The following is a 17,341-nucleotide window of genomic DNA, read 5'->3' on the forward strand; positions in this document are numbered from 1 at the left end:
GGAGACACCCACCCCTTCGGGCACCTCCTCCCGGCCGCGCGGCGAAGGAGGCCGCGGCCTGGGCAGGGGCCGGGGGAGCTGGCGTGGCGGGAAATGGCGGCCGGACCGGGCCGGGCTGAGGCGAGCTGAGGAGCAGGGGGACGACGAGGGCCGCGGCCATGAGGCTGCTGCGCGCCCTGCTGCGCGGCGCCTCCGCGGGCAGCGCCTCCCCAGTCAGCATCCCGCAGCAGGTGGACTTCTACTCCCGCTTCTCCCCTTCGCCGCTCTCCATGAAGCAGTTCCTGGACTTCGGTGAGTCCCTGCCGCCCCCGCCGCCCTGCCCGCAGGCGCTTGTGAGGAGCGGGGCGGCTCCGGCGCGGCCATGAGCTTTTCTCCCCCCCTTCCCCGTGTTAGCGCTGCCGCGCTCCCCCGCTGTTGCTTACCACTTCTTAACGCTGTCCCTTTCGGCAGAAAAACGCTCTGCTTCCTTCCGGGAGAAGGGCAGCCCGATCGGCTCCTTCCCCGGAGACGGGAACTGTGGCAAGGTTGAAATTCAGCCGAAAAAAACTCCCCGTGTGTTTGGCATCACAGAAGTAGTTTGTTTTGTTCTGCAAAGCCTGCGGTGTCGGGGGAGGGCGGGGACGGTTCTGACAACCGGTGCTGTTGTCGGAAAGGTGAGAGCTGTCAATCCTTTTGCAAGCTGGCAGCACGCAGCCTGCTGAGGCATAGCCGACGGGAGAAACGCTTAACCTCAGCCGGCCCCGAGGAGCTGAAACGGCCATCGCTCCCCCTCAGCCCCACGTCTGTGCCCTGCAAAAACACCTTACCCGAATGTCGTTGCTTTAGAAGATGTGCGAGAGGAGGAGCAGGACGCAAACACCAAGAGCCATGCCGGAGGACTGGGAATCTAGCCTTCAAAATGAGTAAATCGGTAACAGGATACTCCCTCGGTCCTGTGCTCCGCACCAAAGCCACTGGCAGGGCGGCCGGGTTTGGCTGACTGCTTGGAAACAAAAGGGATCGCAGGAATTGTTCTGTTCGGCTTCAAAGCAAAGACTACACAGAGGAGGGTCTTGTAAATCACACCGAGAAACCCTTTCAAAGCCTGGGGATGGAGCATAATACATTCTGTTTCTCTACCCAAGTCACTCTCATGTGCATAAATGTTTACATAAATGTTGTATGTAAGCATTTAACTAGTTAATAGTGGTATTGCTTTTTACGTTTTTGTAAGTAAAACGCAACTGAGAACTAATCCCAGAACCCCAGACTTCGTATAAGGAGGAAGACTTCCAAAGAAAAGTTTTTCTTAACTATCCACTGTCACTTCCTCCATCTACTCAATGTTTCATACATTTCAATAAAATGTATCCAGTTATTTAAAACCCCAGATTTGTACAGGAACCCCACCATATGTTCTGTTGCTACCATGCTTTTATGCAAAGAATCTTGCAATTCAGAGTTTGTTTTGACCTGCACTATTTTGCAACTAAAATACCAACAAAATAATGTTTACCTTAATATCAGTGTTTGTCTTCGAGGCACAGTATTTCCTCACCAAAAGTTAGGCTACTTTTTTGCTGTTAGTACCTGAACATAAGGTAAGGTAATATTGAAAAATTTCTTTTTCCCCCTATCTTTTGCTTAAGGATTTAATAACTGATAGTAAAAACTGATAATAAAGGCAAAAAGAGTAGAGTGCAACACTGAGACAGTATTTGTCCGTAAGACATTCTGTAGCTATTATAATATGATAGTGTTTTCAGTGGGGGTTTTTTTGTCTCCTTTCTCTAGAGTGAGAGCAGCCAAAGAGGAAATCATAAAATCTAGTAATACTAACTTTTAAAAAAAAAGTCTGCTTCTAGTTCCTTCAGGTTTTGATCTAGCAAATGAAATATTCCGTAAGCAAATATAGGTCTGGATCATACACATCAGTCATATCTTGGGTTATAAGCGCATAGTATTTTATGTAGGAGTTTTATCCATCCTTCGCCTAGATCAACCATAGCTGCACAGGGAAACAAAGTCATTTGCCCATTCACTGAAGTCTTGCTTACCCTAATTTGACCCAGGCTTGATCAAATATGGAGGCCTCCAGATAAAAAATTAATTGGTGGAATGTCATTTGCTGAGTATATGTGGCATTTGAAGATTATCTTTACATTCTAATACCTTCAGTCTGACTTGTTTATGGAATTTTACCTGAGAAAAGGGAAAGGCCAGTAACAGTCATGCCTGAAACACAATCTCACTAGGGAGAAGAATGAAAGGTTTCTGGGCAGAGGTATGTAGACAATGCACAATACTGGTAAGTGTCACTGGGGAGGAATTCCTTGTAAGCTGTTCATTTTTTTATTAAGTTAACTGGCATTCTCTTATCAGTGTAATTTATGACTTACCAGAGTCTGGATACATTAAACTAAACTACTCCATTTCAATTTGGTGAAGACTTTTCATGTTTAAGACACTTCTAGCGTCCTCTTTTTCCACGTCCCTTCCTTTAATCTTCTTCCCAAACTCCCCCTTGCCAAATGGAAGGAGTGAACTGAGCAGAAACACCAGAGTTAATTTTTAGGAGTTACTTGTTGTGAAACACCAAGCCTGTGGTATGTACTCACTGGAGCAGATGAACAGGTTAGGAAGTTCAGATGCTGTTCACATGACACTCTTGAAGTCTAGAAAGAAGTCTGGCCGAGGATAAAGTACATCATTTCTTAGCCTCTTCCCTACTGCCCACCCTCCTTTCTCACCTGGTAAAAAGAGCATTGTGGGAATAAATTTAGGTCTTGATATTAATAACCACATTTAATTGCCACCCACACAGATGACACCTGTCCTTATAAAAGGACACGCCAGTTATCAACAGGTGCAGTAATTTAACTTCTAGCTTTTAAAAATGTAAAAATTTTAAAAAGTAAATGTATGGGAGAACTACTACCGTAATGACTAAGCACAGCAGCTGTCCTACTTTCATTTCTCTCTCAGTATTCATGTGAGTTCATTCATCTGTCTTCTGGTCCTCTGAGACAGTGAATTTAAACTACAACAGACCTAGTTGAAAATGAGATAAATATTACAGAATTTACTTTCTGAAAGTGTTCCAATATGAGTTATGGTAATTCAGTAAGATCAGTGATCAAGCAGGCCGTATGGGACCATGATACTTTCTCAGGCATCCTTCCTATAGGTTCTTGTGCTGGTTTCATTTGCCTCTCGGACATGCTCGGAATGACATACTGTTTGATCAGTGCAAGTTACAGTCGATGTTTGCTGCAAATAAAGTGAACAATTTGCATGGATAGAAGCAATATTTAAAGTTGAATGCTATGTGTTTGCAACTATTGCACTAGTTACTCTTTATGTATTGAAGATTCTTGTTACTGCAACAGGGATGGTAGGTTTCAATATGAGTTTACATTTTGAAATATAAATGGGCCTCTGCCATGAAAGAAACATTGGCTTACCAGACTTGCCAAGTCAACTTTAAAGCAAAACCACAGACCTCTTATGCAAGAAAGTAAGAGTATGTGTAGTTCTGTACCATAAGTACTGACTTTATTCTGATGTTGTCATATATTTATTTTGGTCTTAGGATCTGAAAATGCTTGTGAAAAGACTTCATTTATGTTTCTGCGACAGGAGTTGCCTGTGAGATTGGCAAACATAATGAAGGAAATAAGCCTGCTTCCAGACAACCTCCTAAGAACACCTTCAGTTCAGCTGGTGCAGAGCTGGTAAGAACAGCGTCATTTCGTACCTTTAAGGGTGACCTTCTGCGTGTACACAAGTTGGAGGAACTCATTCTTTTCTATAGAAAGAACATTTCATGTGCTTGTTGCATGAACATCACTTATTTAGACTAAATACCCCAATGTGACATAAATCAGAAACTAACCTTACAGACTTGGAAAAAACCTCTAGGCGCAATTAGAGAACTCACAAGGGAATTAAAAATGATTAAATATTGCAAATAGTCACGTATGAGAATTCAGTAAAACCAAAAATACACCAGAACAATGGTTGACAGGAAGCTTAGCTAAAATGAAGAAGTTAGTTGAAGAAACCAACAGAAGCAGGCAAATGCACAAAATGCTTGCAAAATATAGTAGAAACCATTTAAAAGACAGGTTATTGCAGACTGAGAGTAAAGGTGTAGAAAATATGAAGAAAGAGCAATAGGAAGCTCCCAAAGCCAAAATACGTAAAATAACAGAAAGAACACGAGGCTAATAAAATAAAAAAGACATCCTTTGAAAAGTTAAATTTGCTTTCAAGTAAGGAACTTACACATAAGCATAAACTTTGTATGGTGAAAGCAAAACAGAGAGATTGCTTGGCAACTGCTAAAGGCACGTGGCTATCTGGAAAGGCTTTTAAAGAGAACGGAGAATCTGCCAGTGAGTAAGTGGGATTGATTAGATGACTGAATATAAAAAGAGCTATCAATCAAGATGAAGGCTCTTAATGAAACAGGAATGCTTAAATTCTCATGATACTAAATGACATTGATCAAATGGGAAATTAATTCCACTTGGCCAAATGCAAAGTAGAGCACAGAGAGGAACTTCCTCTCCCTGTATCCTTGCGTGCTTACAATGGAAAAAGAAATTTTGATGCTACTGGGGATATTTTTCTGAATATGTCATTTGATGGGCAAGAAGGCAAATAGTGTTAGGAACTAAGTAACAAATGGGGAGGAATAGAATTGTACCACTGTGTTAGCCTGTTATTCCTCTGAATTGCGTGCACTTTTAGTTGCTCCATCCTGAACAGAAAAGACCAAGAGGGATAATCAGAGGGTTGGAACAATTTCTACGTGAGGAGAAACCAAACAGAATTCTTCAGCTTGGAAAATACACATCTAAGGAAAGAGATGGCAGAAATACTTAAATCGTGAACAAGCTGGGAAGATTTTCTAATAACAGGAACTCACTGGGGCTGCAAATAAGTGATCACCTACTGGGTTTAAAACACAAGGAAGATCTTTTATGCATTCTAATTAAATCGGGGAATTCATTGCTCTGGAGATTTTGGAATGAAACATTATGAATAGATTCAAAAGGATCTAACAAAATTCACAGGGGTTATGACAGTGGGATATATCAAATACAATGATTTGGAAACAACCAACCTTGGAAGACCATAAATTGCTAACCAAAGGTATCTGGGGAGGTATATTAGAATTGGTCTTTTTCATGTTTCTTTCGTTTAAAGGTATGTCCAAAGCCTTCAGGAGATCCTTGACTTTAAGGACAAAAGCTCAGAAGATTCAGGGGCTGTTCATAGGTAAGGATTTGCTGTCACATCTGTTGATATTCTGTTAATATTATGTAGAAGGACTAGCAAGAGAACAATAGCTTAAGAAAAATTTCATCTATCTGTAATCTTTATGTAAGAATCGCAGTAACGTAACCCCATGTCCCTAAAAGGAGGGTACATTAAAACATGAAACAAAGCACTTTTATGCTGTAGCATCCTGGTCAAGGCTTTTTTTGTTACACTGAAGAAGCTATGAATACGTTAAAACTTGATGAAATGTTTACCAGTTCCTTATTTCTAATGTTGGAACTGATGTATGGAACTTTTCACCTGTAGAGTAGGTTTGGCTGAGCATAACTGCCTTTTGACAGGCATGGGATGATCTGTATGAAAGTGGTTGGCACAGTTTTCTCTTTTTCTTGGCAGTAATAAAGATAATTAATAATAATTTTATAAATAATCAATAGTGGTTGATTACTGATTGTTTCAATGCTAGTCGCTTGAAATATGCTGTAAAGACTGACCTATCTTCTTATTGCTGTAGGCAGACCTGTGATATTTCTGTACATAACTGTCTTCACGTTTGTAGGCAGATACTCTGTTTGCCAGAGTATTAAATTCATTTGAAAGTGAAATACTAAAAATGTGTTAATTTTAGTTTTACAGATACTGTGATAAAAATCCGGAATCGACACAATGATGTAATTCCTACGATGGCTCAAGGAGTAATAGAGTACAAGGAAAGCTTTGGCATTGATCCAGTGACCTCACAGAATGTGCAGTATTTTTTAGACCGTTTCTACATGAGTCGCATTTCAATTAGAATGCTCCTTAATCAACACTGTAAGTGCTATTGTTGAAAGGAGGGGAAATGACACCTGTATTATGTCGGTATATTTTCCTTTATTTTTAAGTGCTTAATATGTACTTAAGTCCTTCTTAGGAGTACGCCATTTGCCTTGCTATTTATAAACTCATTCTTAATACAATTCTTAAAATATTTATTAGTAGTAGGTTTTCAAGTATGGTGAAGATTGGAATTATATATTGCCTATAAATTTCTGTTTAGCAAAACTGAAGACACCATCTAAAAATGTAAAATTATATTGGGTATTAAATAGTATTTTCTTTTTTGGCAGCGTTACTGTTTGGTGGGAAAATTAATCCAGCTCATCCAAAACATATTGGAAGCATTGATCCTACCTGCAATGTTGTTGAAGTTATTAAAGGTAAATTCATCAGATAAGAACAAGAATCCTGAAAACTTACAGGAATGTCTATACTGAGAGCCAATACACGTATTGATATTCATGTTTTGTTCTTTCCTACCTGGAGCCAAAGTTTCATTTAAAGTGTAATACAGTTTTGTCACTTTTCCCTATAAACCCAGTTTTTATGAGAAAATACAAAATCTCCCTGACAGTGCACAGTGTTTTCAATTTTTGTTTTTCTTTTTGGCGAACTGAAAAGGGGAAAAAAAAAAAGTGGAGGAGGAAATCTAACTTTCTGTGTTTTTATTATAGATGGCTATGAAAGTGCCAAGAGTCTTTGTGATTTATATTACATGAGCTCTCCCGAACTCATCCTTGAAGAGCTGAATGGTAAGCGAATATGGGATGAGGCACTCTTGAATTTAGTGATGACTCCTTCTAAAGTAGCTGGTGGTGAAATGTTCTCCTTCTGCTTTTCATATAGTTAACGTGTTCTCTCTATCTACTGTGATAAATAATTATTTGGGGTGGTTTTTTTTGGTTTTAAATTTGGCAGAAGGCTTTCTCTATCCCCCCCTTTAATTAGAAAACTGAAACCAGTAGAAAAGTTTTTGGCAGTATTGATATAACAGATTCTAGCAGCCTCCTTCCCTCCCTAAGGTTTCTTGTATGTCTTCACCCTACACTGTCTATTGCATCTCACCCTCTCTGCACTTCTTGTGGCACTTCTAAGATTCATATTAAACATTCAGTTCTTATTTCTCTTGCTTATTCAGCTATTATGTTCTTGTAGTTGTAGATCAATATAGTACACTCAAGTTGTGGTAAAAGTTATTTGAACCCCTTGGTTGTGACTTGAAAAAACAGTTTACAGCTGTGTTGCTATGAATGGAGAGGTCAGCTGTTGTCCTCATAGTCCTGCTGAATGCTAAAGAGCCTTTCGGACACAACTCACTGGCATACTTTTAAAGACACCAAATGCCAAGTTCGGACAGACCTACAAAAACAAGCAATCAGAATTGCTTCTACAAGTAATTGTGAAAGCCAAAGTGCAGCCACAGTAACTTGGCCTATGAAGCTAAAGGCAAAGAAAGTGTGGCCTTGACTACATATTCCGTATCTTTCCTTCCTGCTGTACAAAACCTGGCATTCTGTATCTAGGTTAAAAGGTTTACCTCTCTCCATCTTTGGAGAAACTAAAATAGTTCAGTTTTTATAAAGTTTTTATAAAGGGGTGACCTTTGCTCAATGGATTGTGAAGGTGAGTTAAACCTGATCCAGGCCAAAAGCACATTCCTTGCCCACGGCTGAGAGTGGAGACCATTAATTAAACCATAGATATGGGATCTGGGCGTGGAGGCATGGAGGGAAGTGGTTACCCTGAGGAGGGGAACCCGACATATTTCAGAGTGTGATTTTTATTTTTTCCTCCTGCCCCTCTTTTATTTTTACTGGGTGGGTAATTTGTTCTAGATATTTTGACATCACTAATCGTCAACATTTGTGTTCATAAAGCACTGCACTGGTCACTAACACAGTCTGGTGCGAAATTATTAATTTGTTGAACTCAAAGAACCTTAAGAGCAACCTTTCCTTAATTTTTGATATAATGAACACGTTCCCATGATATATTTTCTATAATTTATTCTTTAAAAAAAGTTTGAAAACTATACCAGTTTTATAGACAGAATTGCCTATATAATTTTTGTTAAGGTTTCTTGTTAGAAATCAGCTCATTTCTAAATGAATCCAAGAATAAGCTGTGCTGTAGTTACTATTTGGTGCATTGCAGGACTGTAAGATAATTCAGGTTGGGAGGGACCTCAGGAGGTTTGTAGCCTGACCTCATGCTTCAAGCAGGGACAGCCACGAGGTCAGACCAGGTTGCTCAGGATTTTATCCAGTTTGGTCTTACAAATCCTCCAAGGATGACAACTACGTAGCATCTCTGGGCAGGCTGTTTCAATGTTTAATTGTCATGGTGAAAATGTTTTTGTCTCTATCCAGTCTGGACCTCTCTTACTTCATCTTTAACTCACTGTTTCTTGTTCTCCCACCACCTGAAGATCCTAATCCTATCTTCATGATAAACTCCTCATAGATATTAGACAGCAATTACTATGTGCCCTAACCAGTGATGCCACAGTGGGTTCTAAGATTAATTTCTAAAGCAGCAAGCACCTTTGAAAAACTTGAGTATGACTTACACATTAACATACAACTTCTCAGAGGAGATTTCTGTTCAAACTTTCCTTCTCTTGTAAATTCTCTCAACAACACGAAAGTACATTTTGAATTACTGCAGGAATGAATAAAAGATACTGAGTTTGCTATTTAATCATTTACACTCTCTCTTCTCCAGCTAAATCAACAGGACAGCCCATGCAAGTGGTGTATGTGCCATCACATCTCTATCACATGGTTTTTGAGCTTTTCAAGGTCTGTGCACTTACCATTACACAATTCTTTTATACACCTTTGTTTAGTGAGATTGTATTTGCTTGCCTTTTGAACCAATTCTAGGTAGCAGCATGTTTTTGCAAGTGCAAACCTGTCGCTATTTGACTGCAGGAAGATACCTAAATTGTACTCTTTAGACAAACAGTAACTGCATGGAAAACCAACAGCTTTGGAAGATGTATCTCCTTTGCCTAGCCACTGAATACGTCTGACATCTTCGGAGTAGACAGCTTTGTAAAAATATCTTAAAATGTATAAAGACATTACTTAATAAAAGCGAGTGAGAATAAGATGATACACAATTTTGGGGACATCTTCAAACCTGGTATAATGTGTAATGGGTCTTATAGAGCTTTCCTCAAGTTCTAGTCCTAGACTTTTTCTTGATCCTTGTGTCATATTGCATGTACTATGCATTATAAATAAACTATGAACAAATAAAACTGCACATTAAAATACTCTTTGTTCTCAAAAAATAAATATTTGAAGTCTGCGTAGTCTAATATAAATACTGATACTGAATATACTGGAAATACTAAAAATCCCTATTCTAAACCCATATACATTTATCCTGATTTTGAAATATGTGATAAAAATAACTTTCCTAAATTGATGTTTTAAGATAATATACCGAAGTGGTAAGAACAGGATTTAAGTTGTACTTGAAAATTGCAGAATGCAATGAGAGCCACCATGGAACATAACGCTGATCGATGCATTTATCCGCCAATTCATGTACACGTCACGTTGGGAAATGAGGATTTAACTGTGAAGGTACCCACTTTTTCCATTCTTTTGAAAGTTATTTTGATTGTTGTTTTTTTTTCCTTGTCATAGGGAGCATATTACTAACTTTAGCTGGTGATCAGGTTCCAACAATAGATTGTATTTGATGATGTAGTATATAAGGAACAAGACCATTATGGAATTTCACATACTGCCTCAGTAGGAAATGCATAGAGTTTGCACAGTCACACTGAAGGCTCTGCAATAGAATTCTCTGCTATTGTCACACTCCTGTCTTGCCCAGCTTATAAGCAACCATGACTAAAAATGAAGTAGCATCTTTATACGATTATAATATCAGCATTTTCTGTGTGACAATGACAGAGCTGTACAGTTGTGAAACAACTGATTAAAGCGAAATAAGCATTGTATTTTATTTATTCCATGCAAATCGAACCTCCCTGAAGTACAGTTTGCAGAGTAATTTCTTCTTTTTCTGTACAACATCCACGTTGTATGTCAGAAACCAACTACAAGCACTGGCTTTTTCATAGGTCTAACTAAACCATAGTAAAAAAACTTTTCTGACTTACTCCTTCCGTAATAGTTTTAACAGATTGTATTTAACTGGCAGTATTCCTAAGGAATAAAGAAAAAAATACACAGATCCTGGCATTTGCTAAAAGGTATAGATGCCGCCTTTGGACAAAATTAAGTTATGAGCAAGATAAAAGCAATGCACAATTTAAGTAGAATTTTCTCGCTACCAAGAAATTATGAATACTTCTTATGGTAGTATTTTATTTAAACGGTTTGGATAAGGGATGAAAGGAAATGATTCCTCTCTCTCTGATCATCGCTGTAGCTGAGGGATGAGAATTTAAGAAAATTCGTTAATTTAATAGGGACAACTTATATAGTGTGCTTTACCTGAACTTTCTCTGGATCATTGTTTGAGAGAAGCTGTCTTTTATAAAAATGTATTCAGGGACATAATGCTACGTGTTCCTTCTTGTTCCAGATGAGTGATCGTGGTGGAGGTGTTCCTATGAGGAAAATCGACAGACTGTTTAACTACATGTATTCAACAGCACCACGTCCACGTGTTGAGACGTCACGAGCTACACCTTTGGTATGCAAATCTTTTATACCTTGTCATCTTGGATATGTTTAATTGTCACGAAAGAAACCACTCAGCCAAAGCTATGAAGTACTGATTTTATAGATACAAAGAGTATCACCATTTCTATCTTATAGCTTAACTCACATATTTTTCTGGAAATAACTGGAAAATTGCATAAAATTCTGAAATACTAAAAATTATTTAAACTTGTTCAAGATTCTGTTTTTGTCTACCAAATAAAAAGATCAGCTACATCAAGCAGAACACTTAGCTATGCTGCGTGCACTGCAGTAAGGACAGGACTCTGAATTCTTGTTGTGGCCACGCCACTGAATGAAAGGAAAAATAATTACAGCCATGATTTCGGACCAAGTTCATGGTTTCATTTGTACTGTTTAGTGAGTTGTACCATCCCCCAGCAAGGATGAAGGTATGCAGATGTGACAGGGCATATAAAAAATCTACTTTGGTCTTTTAAGAACTTAATATATGCACAAGAAATAAAGCCTTAGGTCTCAGTAAGAAGCTGTGAACAGCTTTCCTGTATTCATTCTCTCACATTGCATCATTCAGTATGGTTTTTTTAAATGTATATAGTGTTCTCCATCTAGATGACTGCAACTCATTAAACACTAGATCTTTACAAGAAAAGTGCTGTGTATGTTCACTGAGAGATAAGCTCTAAAATGTCATAGATTAAAAAAAATATATACTTAACACTTCAGGGCTACTTCTGACAGGGCCTGACAGAATTTTAGCGTAAGCTACAAATTCATAGATGCTGCTTCTTGGATCTTTTTTATATATATACTGATGATGAAACGTATCTGACTTAAGTACTCAGTGTTCTTAAGATTAGCAGCTCCATGAGGCATAAGACAGACTCAGTACGGTTTTCTCTAATGGTGTTATCATTTCTTGAAAAAGCTCCCATAATACAAGAATTGTTACCTAGCAGCCCTGTCTGAACAAAGGAATAAAACTGTTTTCTCACAATCATCCATGCATTCTTCAGTTTCTGGGGTGTATATTAGTTCTGCGGGGCATAATAGTTTAACATTTCAACTCCTTCCCTTACTGTCAAACATGATGCTTACTTACCTCTTAAGTTAAAACAGAAAACACCAGTGATTGCTGCAATTAATGAAAATGCACTTTTTCTCCTGGATCAGGCTGGATTTGGTTATGGCTTACCTATTTCACGCCTGTATGCACAGTACTTCCAAGGAGACCTGAAACTGTATTCCTTAGAAGGCTATGGTACAGATGCAGTTATTTACATAAAGGTAGGATTTAACACTTTACCATTTTAAATTTACGCACAACTCTACCTGCTAATGGAACTCCTTGTTCTGTTACTGTTAACTTTGATTAAAAAGAATAGTCAGCTACAGTCTTCTCCACTTACAGGCCTTATCAACAGAATCAATTGAAAGACTTCCTGTATATAACAAAGCAGCCTGGAAACATTATAAAGCAAACCACGAAGCAGATGATTGGTGCGTGCCAAGCAGTGAGCCAAAGGACATGACCACTTTCCGCAGTATATAGCGTTTTCCTCAACAGTTCATAAGAAGTAGGTATGACGGTAAAGGGAATTTAAAAGACCTGGCTTACACCAAGATGCTGAGCCACATTTGATATGTGAAAGTAAGTGGAGTAACAGTGGTGTAACTCTTTTTTGGAATAAAAAAACCCCACAAACAAAACCCAGGAAAAACCCCAAACTGTACACACTTTTAAATTCTAAGCGAGAAGGTCACACTTAATTTGTTCCACTTTCTATTTATGACTCCTTTCAGTAGCTAAATCAACGGAGCAGTTAATTTCAGGTTTTATAGGGACCAATAAAATCTCTTTCGTATCTGGTGAGAAATGTATTAATTCATGTAACTACAAAATTGTTTTAATAGAAGAACTATTGAAAGAGCTCACCAGAGCATTTTTTCATTATAGAATATTAATAAAAAACTCATGCAAGAAATACTGAGGAGTTCAGTGCTGTACCTTTGCACCTGTATGGCACTTTCTCTTCTTTTATCTTAAGCATGCTGAAGCCTAATTTTGCAAAGTTAGATATGTTGCCTACACACCTTGCCTACATCAAGGTTTTCTGCAGCTGTAGAAATCACACTTAGGTCTGTAGGGATTAAAAAAAAAAAAAAAAAAGGCAAAAAAAAAAACAATTAAAACAAAATTCTAGCTGCTACCACTGGTATAATGTATCTCAGGTATGTGGTATCAGTCATATTTCTTTGGTTGTAATGTGAATATTTAATACATGTGAAAAACATACCTTGCCACGATCATTGTGAATTAGCAAATAATGTTGGCTTGTGTACAGTAAAGATACGCTATCTTGCATTTGCTTTTCTTTCTGTAGGTAATACCAAAACGCAGTATCACTGTTCTAGCCCTAGTTAAGATCTCAGACTCTGGGGTACGTCAGGTTACAGCTGTAAATGGAAACTATTTTAATAAACAGATTTTTTAAAAATTTGCTCTCAGTAGGGCACCTCTATTACTTTGACAACAGAAACTGCCTTCTCAGGAGTATTTACGAAAAAGTGGAATTAACAGTTTTTGAAAATACCTTTATATTTGTGGTGTGCTTCTGGCCTCGTTTATGTAATAACTGGAAGTCACACTGTAGCGTAAATAAGGTAAGCAGATGCTGTTTATCAGTCAAAGGCAAACTGTCAAACCATTCTGGGGAAGACAGAGAGGGGAATGAATATTACATTTCAGGTACAAAATCCTTCTTTTATTAAAGGATTCAATTTCTTTTAGCGCCTATTGTGCCAGCTTTGTTCAAATCGTATACACCTATGTTGTACCTCGATCCCTGTCATTCCTGAACATTTTAGGAATGATGCACTTAAAGACGCTAAAAGCTAATCCTTTTCTCAGTTAATTCAGTGCATGTAATTCTGTGATTTTTGCTGTGCAGCAGACATGCATAATCCCTCTCAGAAAGAATAAGCCTGAATTTCGCTAGTTTATTAGCTCTGCACAGAGCAGAAGGTGACACCACAAGTGAAGGCAAGAGCTGGTATGTTAGAAATTGAAGTCATGCTCTTCTAGTTGTAGCTGGGCCAGATGAAAGGTTATTAATTACCTGCTACCTCCCCCCAGCCTACTTACGCCAAACACTAAAATGGTTTTATACCCTGGTCAAGCTAATGTAGGTCACTTTAATGGGAGTGATTTACAGAATGGGCTACATACACAGACTGACACTGAGGGAGGATTAGTCTAGCTTAATTGCTGCCAGAACAGTACAGGTACCTGCTCCACCCAAGCCTGTGGGCACTTTGAGAGGTCCCTGTTTTTCTTTACGAGGATGTGAGGTGGTGACTGGCAACTTTTCAATCTGCCTGGCTACAAGCGAGGAGAAGCTGTAACTGTTCTCTTCCTTCGACCCTGGAAAGAGGATGTATGTGAGAAATTCCACACATTGCCAAATAGGGCCTGTGCAGAAGTTAGAGGGGACGCCTGCAGCTATTGCTTTTGCTAAGCTAAAGCTGAAAGTTACCGCAAGGGATTTTAAAAACCTCAACTCTCAACTGTTCATTCTAGCTTTTATGCTAAGTTTTAAATATTTAACAAGCTTAGTTGAACTGATTTTCGTAATATCTGAGAACTACAAGAGATGTTTCTGATGAAAAGCTAGCACAGCTTGTTTTTTAGAAAGTCTATTGAAGTATTTTGCGTGGTATTATTGAAATAAAATCTCTTTCATGCTCTCAGCTAGCTACTGATTGAATTCCAATTATTAGAACAACTTCCTGTGTACTTATATTTGTATCTCCTCACCTGCCACCCCAAATGATTGTGGTGAAAACAGAATTGTTGGGTTTTTTTACTTTTTTTTTTTTTTACTTTATGATGTTTAACCCTACATAGATTACTTCTGATTTAAATAGAAGTTCAGAAGCTAATTTTTATGTTTAATATTTTCATTACTGTAGCAAAATCACTGCTAGCACACTGGTTAAGTTGAAGTGAATCACTGTAGAAAATGAGTATAACAGCTCAGCTATCAAAATGCTGAGATTAATAGTTTTGTATGCAAATGAGCTCAGTCTTGCACTGTAAAATTAATCTTGGTTTGTGTTAATTTAATTTTTTGAAGAATCACTACATTTATTCATTAAAGCTATTTTAAAAAATTAAGCTTTCAGTTGGGTGATTGTGTGGCTTGGTACTAAGCTAGTTGCATGGAGCGAGCCTTCGCGTGTCGCATCTGACAGATGTTAAATGCTCCGGTCTGTGATAATCAATGTTCTTATGCTCAGGTGCAGGGTGAGTTTAGCATCCCTGCTGCGGCCCCTGTTTAACTACAACAGCTCTGCACACAGGCAAACCTTTGAAAACATTATTTCCTGAGAAACAAGCTCTTCACAGGGTGCGATGTACAGTTCAGTATGCTCAAAGGAAATAAGGTAATACATCATTATATCAATATTCTCTGTTCTAGCTGAAGGCACTTAATTGAAACATAAACTTCCTTGACCGAATTAATCAAAGGGTGGTTTTACGTATGTGATCCTCAGCATTTGATCATTCCGTACTTCTAATTCCATTCTCTTTTATCAGTAGGGCAGCATTCCTCTCCGGCTCAGGGTCTGCAAGTTTGGATTGCAAACTCAAAGCTACTGGAAACAAAGTAGATAAGTTAAATCTTGACCAAATAATTGTTTCTTAATGCACAAACCTGAAAACAGAACCTCTTTTAAAAAGTAATTATTACCAAGATTTTCAAACTTTATTTTGGAAATGCATAGTGTGCAGAAGCATTTCCACACAGCCCTTTTGATGAAATTCATAAGACATTTATACAAAAAAAATAACAACTGTGAAACATCAACAGTGAAGTTCATTCATTTAATTAAAATGAAAAACAGTCCATAGATTTAAAGGAGAACTTGGTCCACATAAAGGAATTAATGTAAGTTTTGTTCTAGCCCATTCTATGGTGGAATTGATATTTAAGCTAGTCTATGTTTCTAGAATAATCTAATTAAAGGAAGTGCTGTTGTAGTATCTCTAGAAAATAGTATGTAAATATACAAAACACCAATTCATGTTCTAAACTATTCTGAGAATCAAATCCTCCTTTAAAGAGAAATAATCTGTAGTCTACAATCAGAACATTTAAATACAATGCCGAAACCCAGTGCTTCAGTGATAATTTTTCCTTCAGCTCTTACCTCTGTATTTTAAGTTTGAAAAACAGTATAGTTTAAAATTAGCAAATATATAAATTTGGTCCGCAAAAATCTTGTAGCAGGTAGAAAAGAGAAATACATGTATTGCAAATTGATCTTATTCATAGCATAAATCTATAAAACTATGCATTATTTAGGAAAAATAGGTTAAAAAGATCTTATTTATAGGTTTAAACCTTGTCCCAACACCATACAGGTAGTGTACAGAAAACTTAATATGCTTAGTGTATGGAGTTTGTGAAAACCACGTAATATTTCTTGTTATTTTCTCAGTAAATTGCAACACATAGAATTCAAAAACAATGTGCTACTACAGTGAACTTTGAACGAAAATCCCAGAAATACAAGAATTTAAACAAAATAATCCATAAATTTGAAATACATGCTTTCTTTTTAAATTAATTTGACATTACCGTTTTCTTAAACTTAATTTTTACTATACATCTTTAGTGGCAACAGATAAACAGACTGTCACAGACTGAATTTGTTGGCAGGATTTTTCTATTGTCCCTCTATCAGATTCAGCTCTATCAAATGCTAGTTGACTAATGTTGGAATGATTTTTAATACAGTATTCTACTTTTCGCAAACATCAATTTCAATGAAGAGGGCATATGAGGTCTCAGAAGCACAAATATTACTTAAGGCAGAAAGTTAAATTATTGTCTATTAGCACAGGCAGAGTGAACTAGGAATAAAAAAAACCTGAAAATTATTTCATTTTATTGGGTTGTAATGGGGAGGGACAATAATTAAAAAGTAAAAAACCACCTATGTTAAACTGTTGCACTTTCCCTCCTCCCTCAATTGTACAATTATATACAAATCCGCTGAACTTCCTCAAGATGAAGCAAATCTGTGCTAAAATAAAACAGGGTGATTTTAGCAGCTTGATTCGAGAGTGGCTACCACTCTGCCAGTCTTGCGAACTTCTCTCTCCTTCTTTTGAACCTTTTCCTTCTGCTTTTCCAGTTTTTCTTGTGTTTTTCTAATATCCTTAATTTTTTTCTTTATTGTTGATCGGTCATTTTGACTGGAAACTCCCAAAGCCTTTGAGGGGGGAGGAAAAAAGAAAATACCTCATAATTAATTTTCCCAATAGCACTGTCAACAGTGCTTGCGCATGAACAGTTAAAGGAAGCGTTACTCAGTTTGCTGCAAGATAGCCTGTTTACTTGAAAAATAAAGACTAAAGTCCTCAAGAGCATTGTAAATTATCATCTGGCTAACAAGGAAGTAAAGAAACAAGGGGCTACTCTTGTGAAATAACGGCTTCTCCCTGCGTTTTACAAACTCATAGGCACCTGAGAATTTCCAGCAAATAGCATAATAAGTAGCAGTCTCAAAATATT

General features: G+C 37.7%; 2 protein-coding genes across 7 annotated transcripts in view; one reads left to right on the plus strand and one right to left on the minus strand.

Annotated features, from left to right (window-relative positions):
- Positions 1–11: 11 nt before the first annotated feature.
- On the plus strand, positions 12–14,934 carry PDK1 (pyruvate dehydrogenase kinase 1). Of its 2 annotated transcripts, none has more exons than XM_054209165.1 (11): positions 12–291; positions 3,572–3,713; positions 5,194–5,265; positions 5,897–6,081; positions 6,378–6,467; positions 6,762–6,839; positions 8,812–8,888; positions 9,585–9,683; positions 10,657–10,767; positions 11,931–12,044; positions 12,169–14,934. In XM_054209165.1, the coding sequence occupies exons 1-11, from the start codon at positions 159–161 to the stop codon at positions 12,307–12,309; spliced, it is 1,242 nt and encodes a 413-aa protein (XP_054065140.1). In that variant the 5' UTR covers positions 12–158; the 3' UTR covers positions 12,310–14,934. The 2 variants fall into 2 exon arrangements, with proteins under 2 accessions (XP_054065140.1, XP_054065141.1); XM_054209166.1 differs by having other exon boundaries at positions 161–291; positions 3,619–3,713.
- A 570-nt stretch (positions 14,935–15,504) lies between these two features.
- Positions 15,505–17,341, minus strand: part of LOC128912730 (neurabin-1-like) — a 40,904-nt gene continuing 39,067 nt past the window's right edge. For all 5 annotated transcript variants that reach the window (XM_054209158.1, XM_054209156.1, XM_054209157.1 and 2 more), the window contains one exon: positions 15,505–17,039. In XM_054209158.1, coding sequence (XP_054065133.1) covers positions 16,872–17,039 — 168 coding nt within the window. In that variant the 3' untranslated portion in view covers positions 15,505–16,871. The remainder of the gene's footprint in view (positions 17,040–17,341) is intronic.

Source organism: Rissa tridactyla, chromosome 7 (assembly GCF_028500815.1).
Source record: "Rissa tridactyla isolate bRisTri1 chromosome 7, bRisTri1.patW.cur.20221130, whole genome shotgun sequence".
NCBI lineage: Eukaryota > Metazoa > Chordata > Aves > Charadriiformes > Laridae > Rissa > Rissa tridactyla.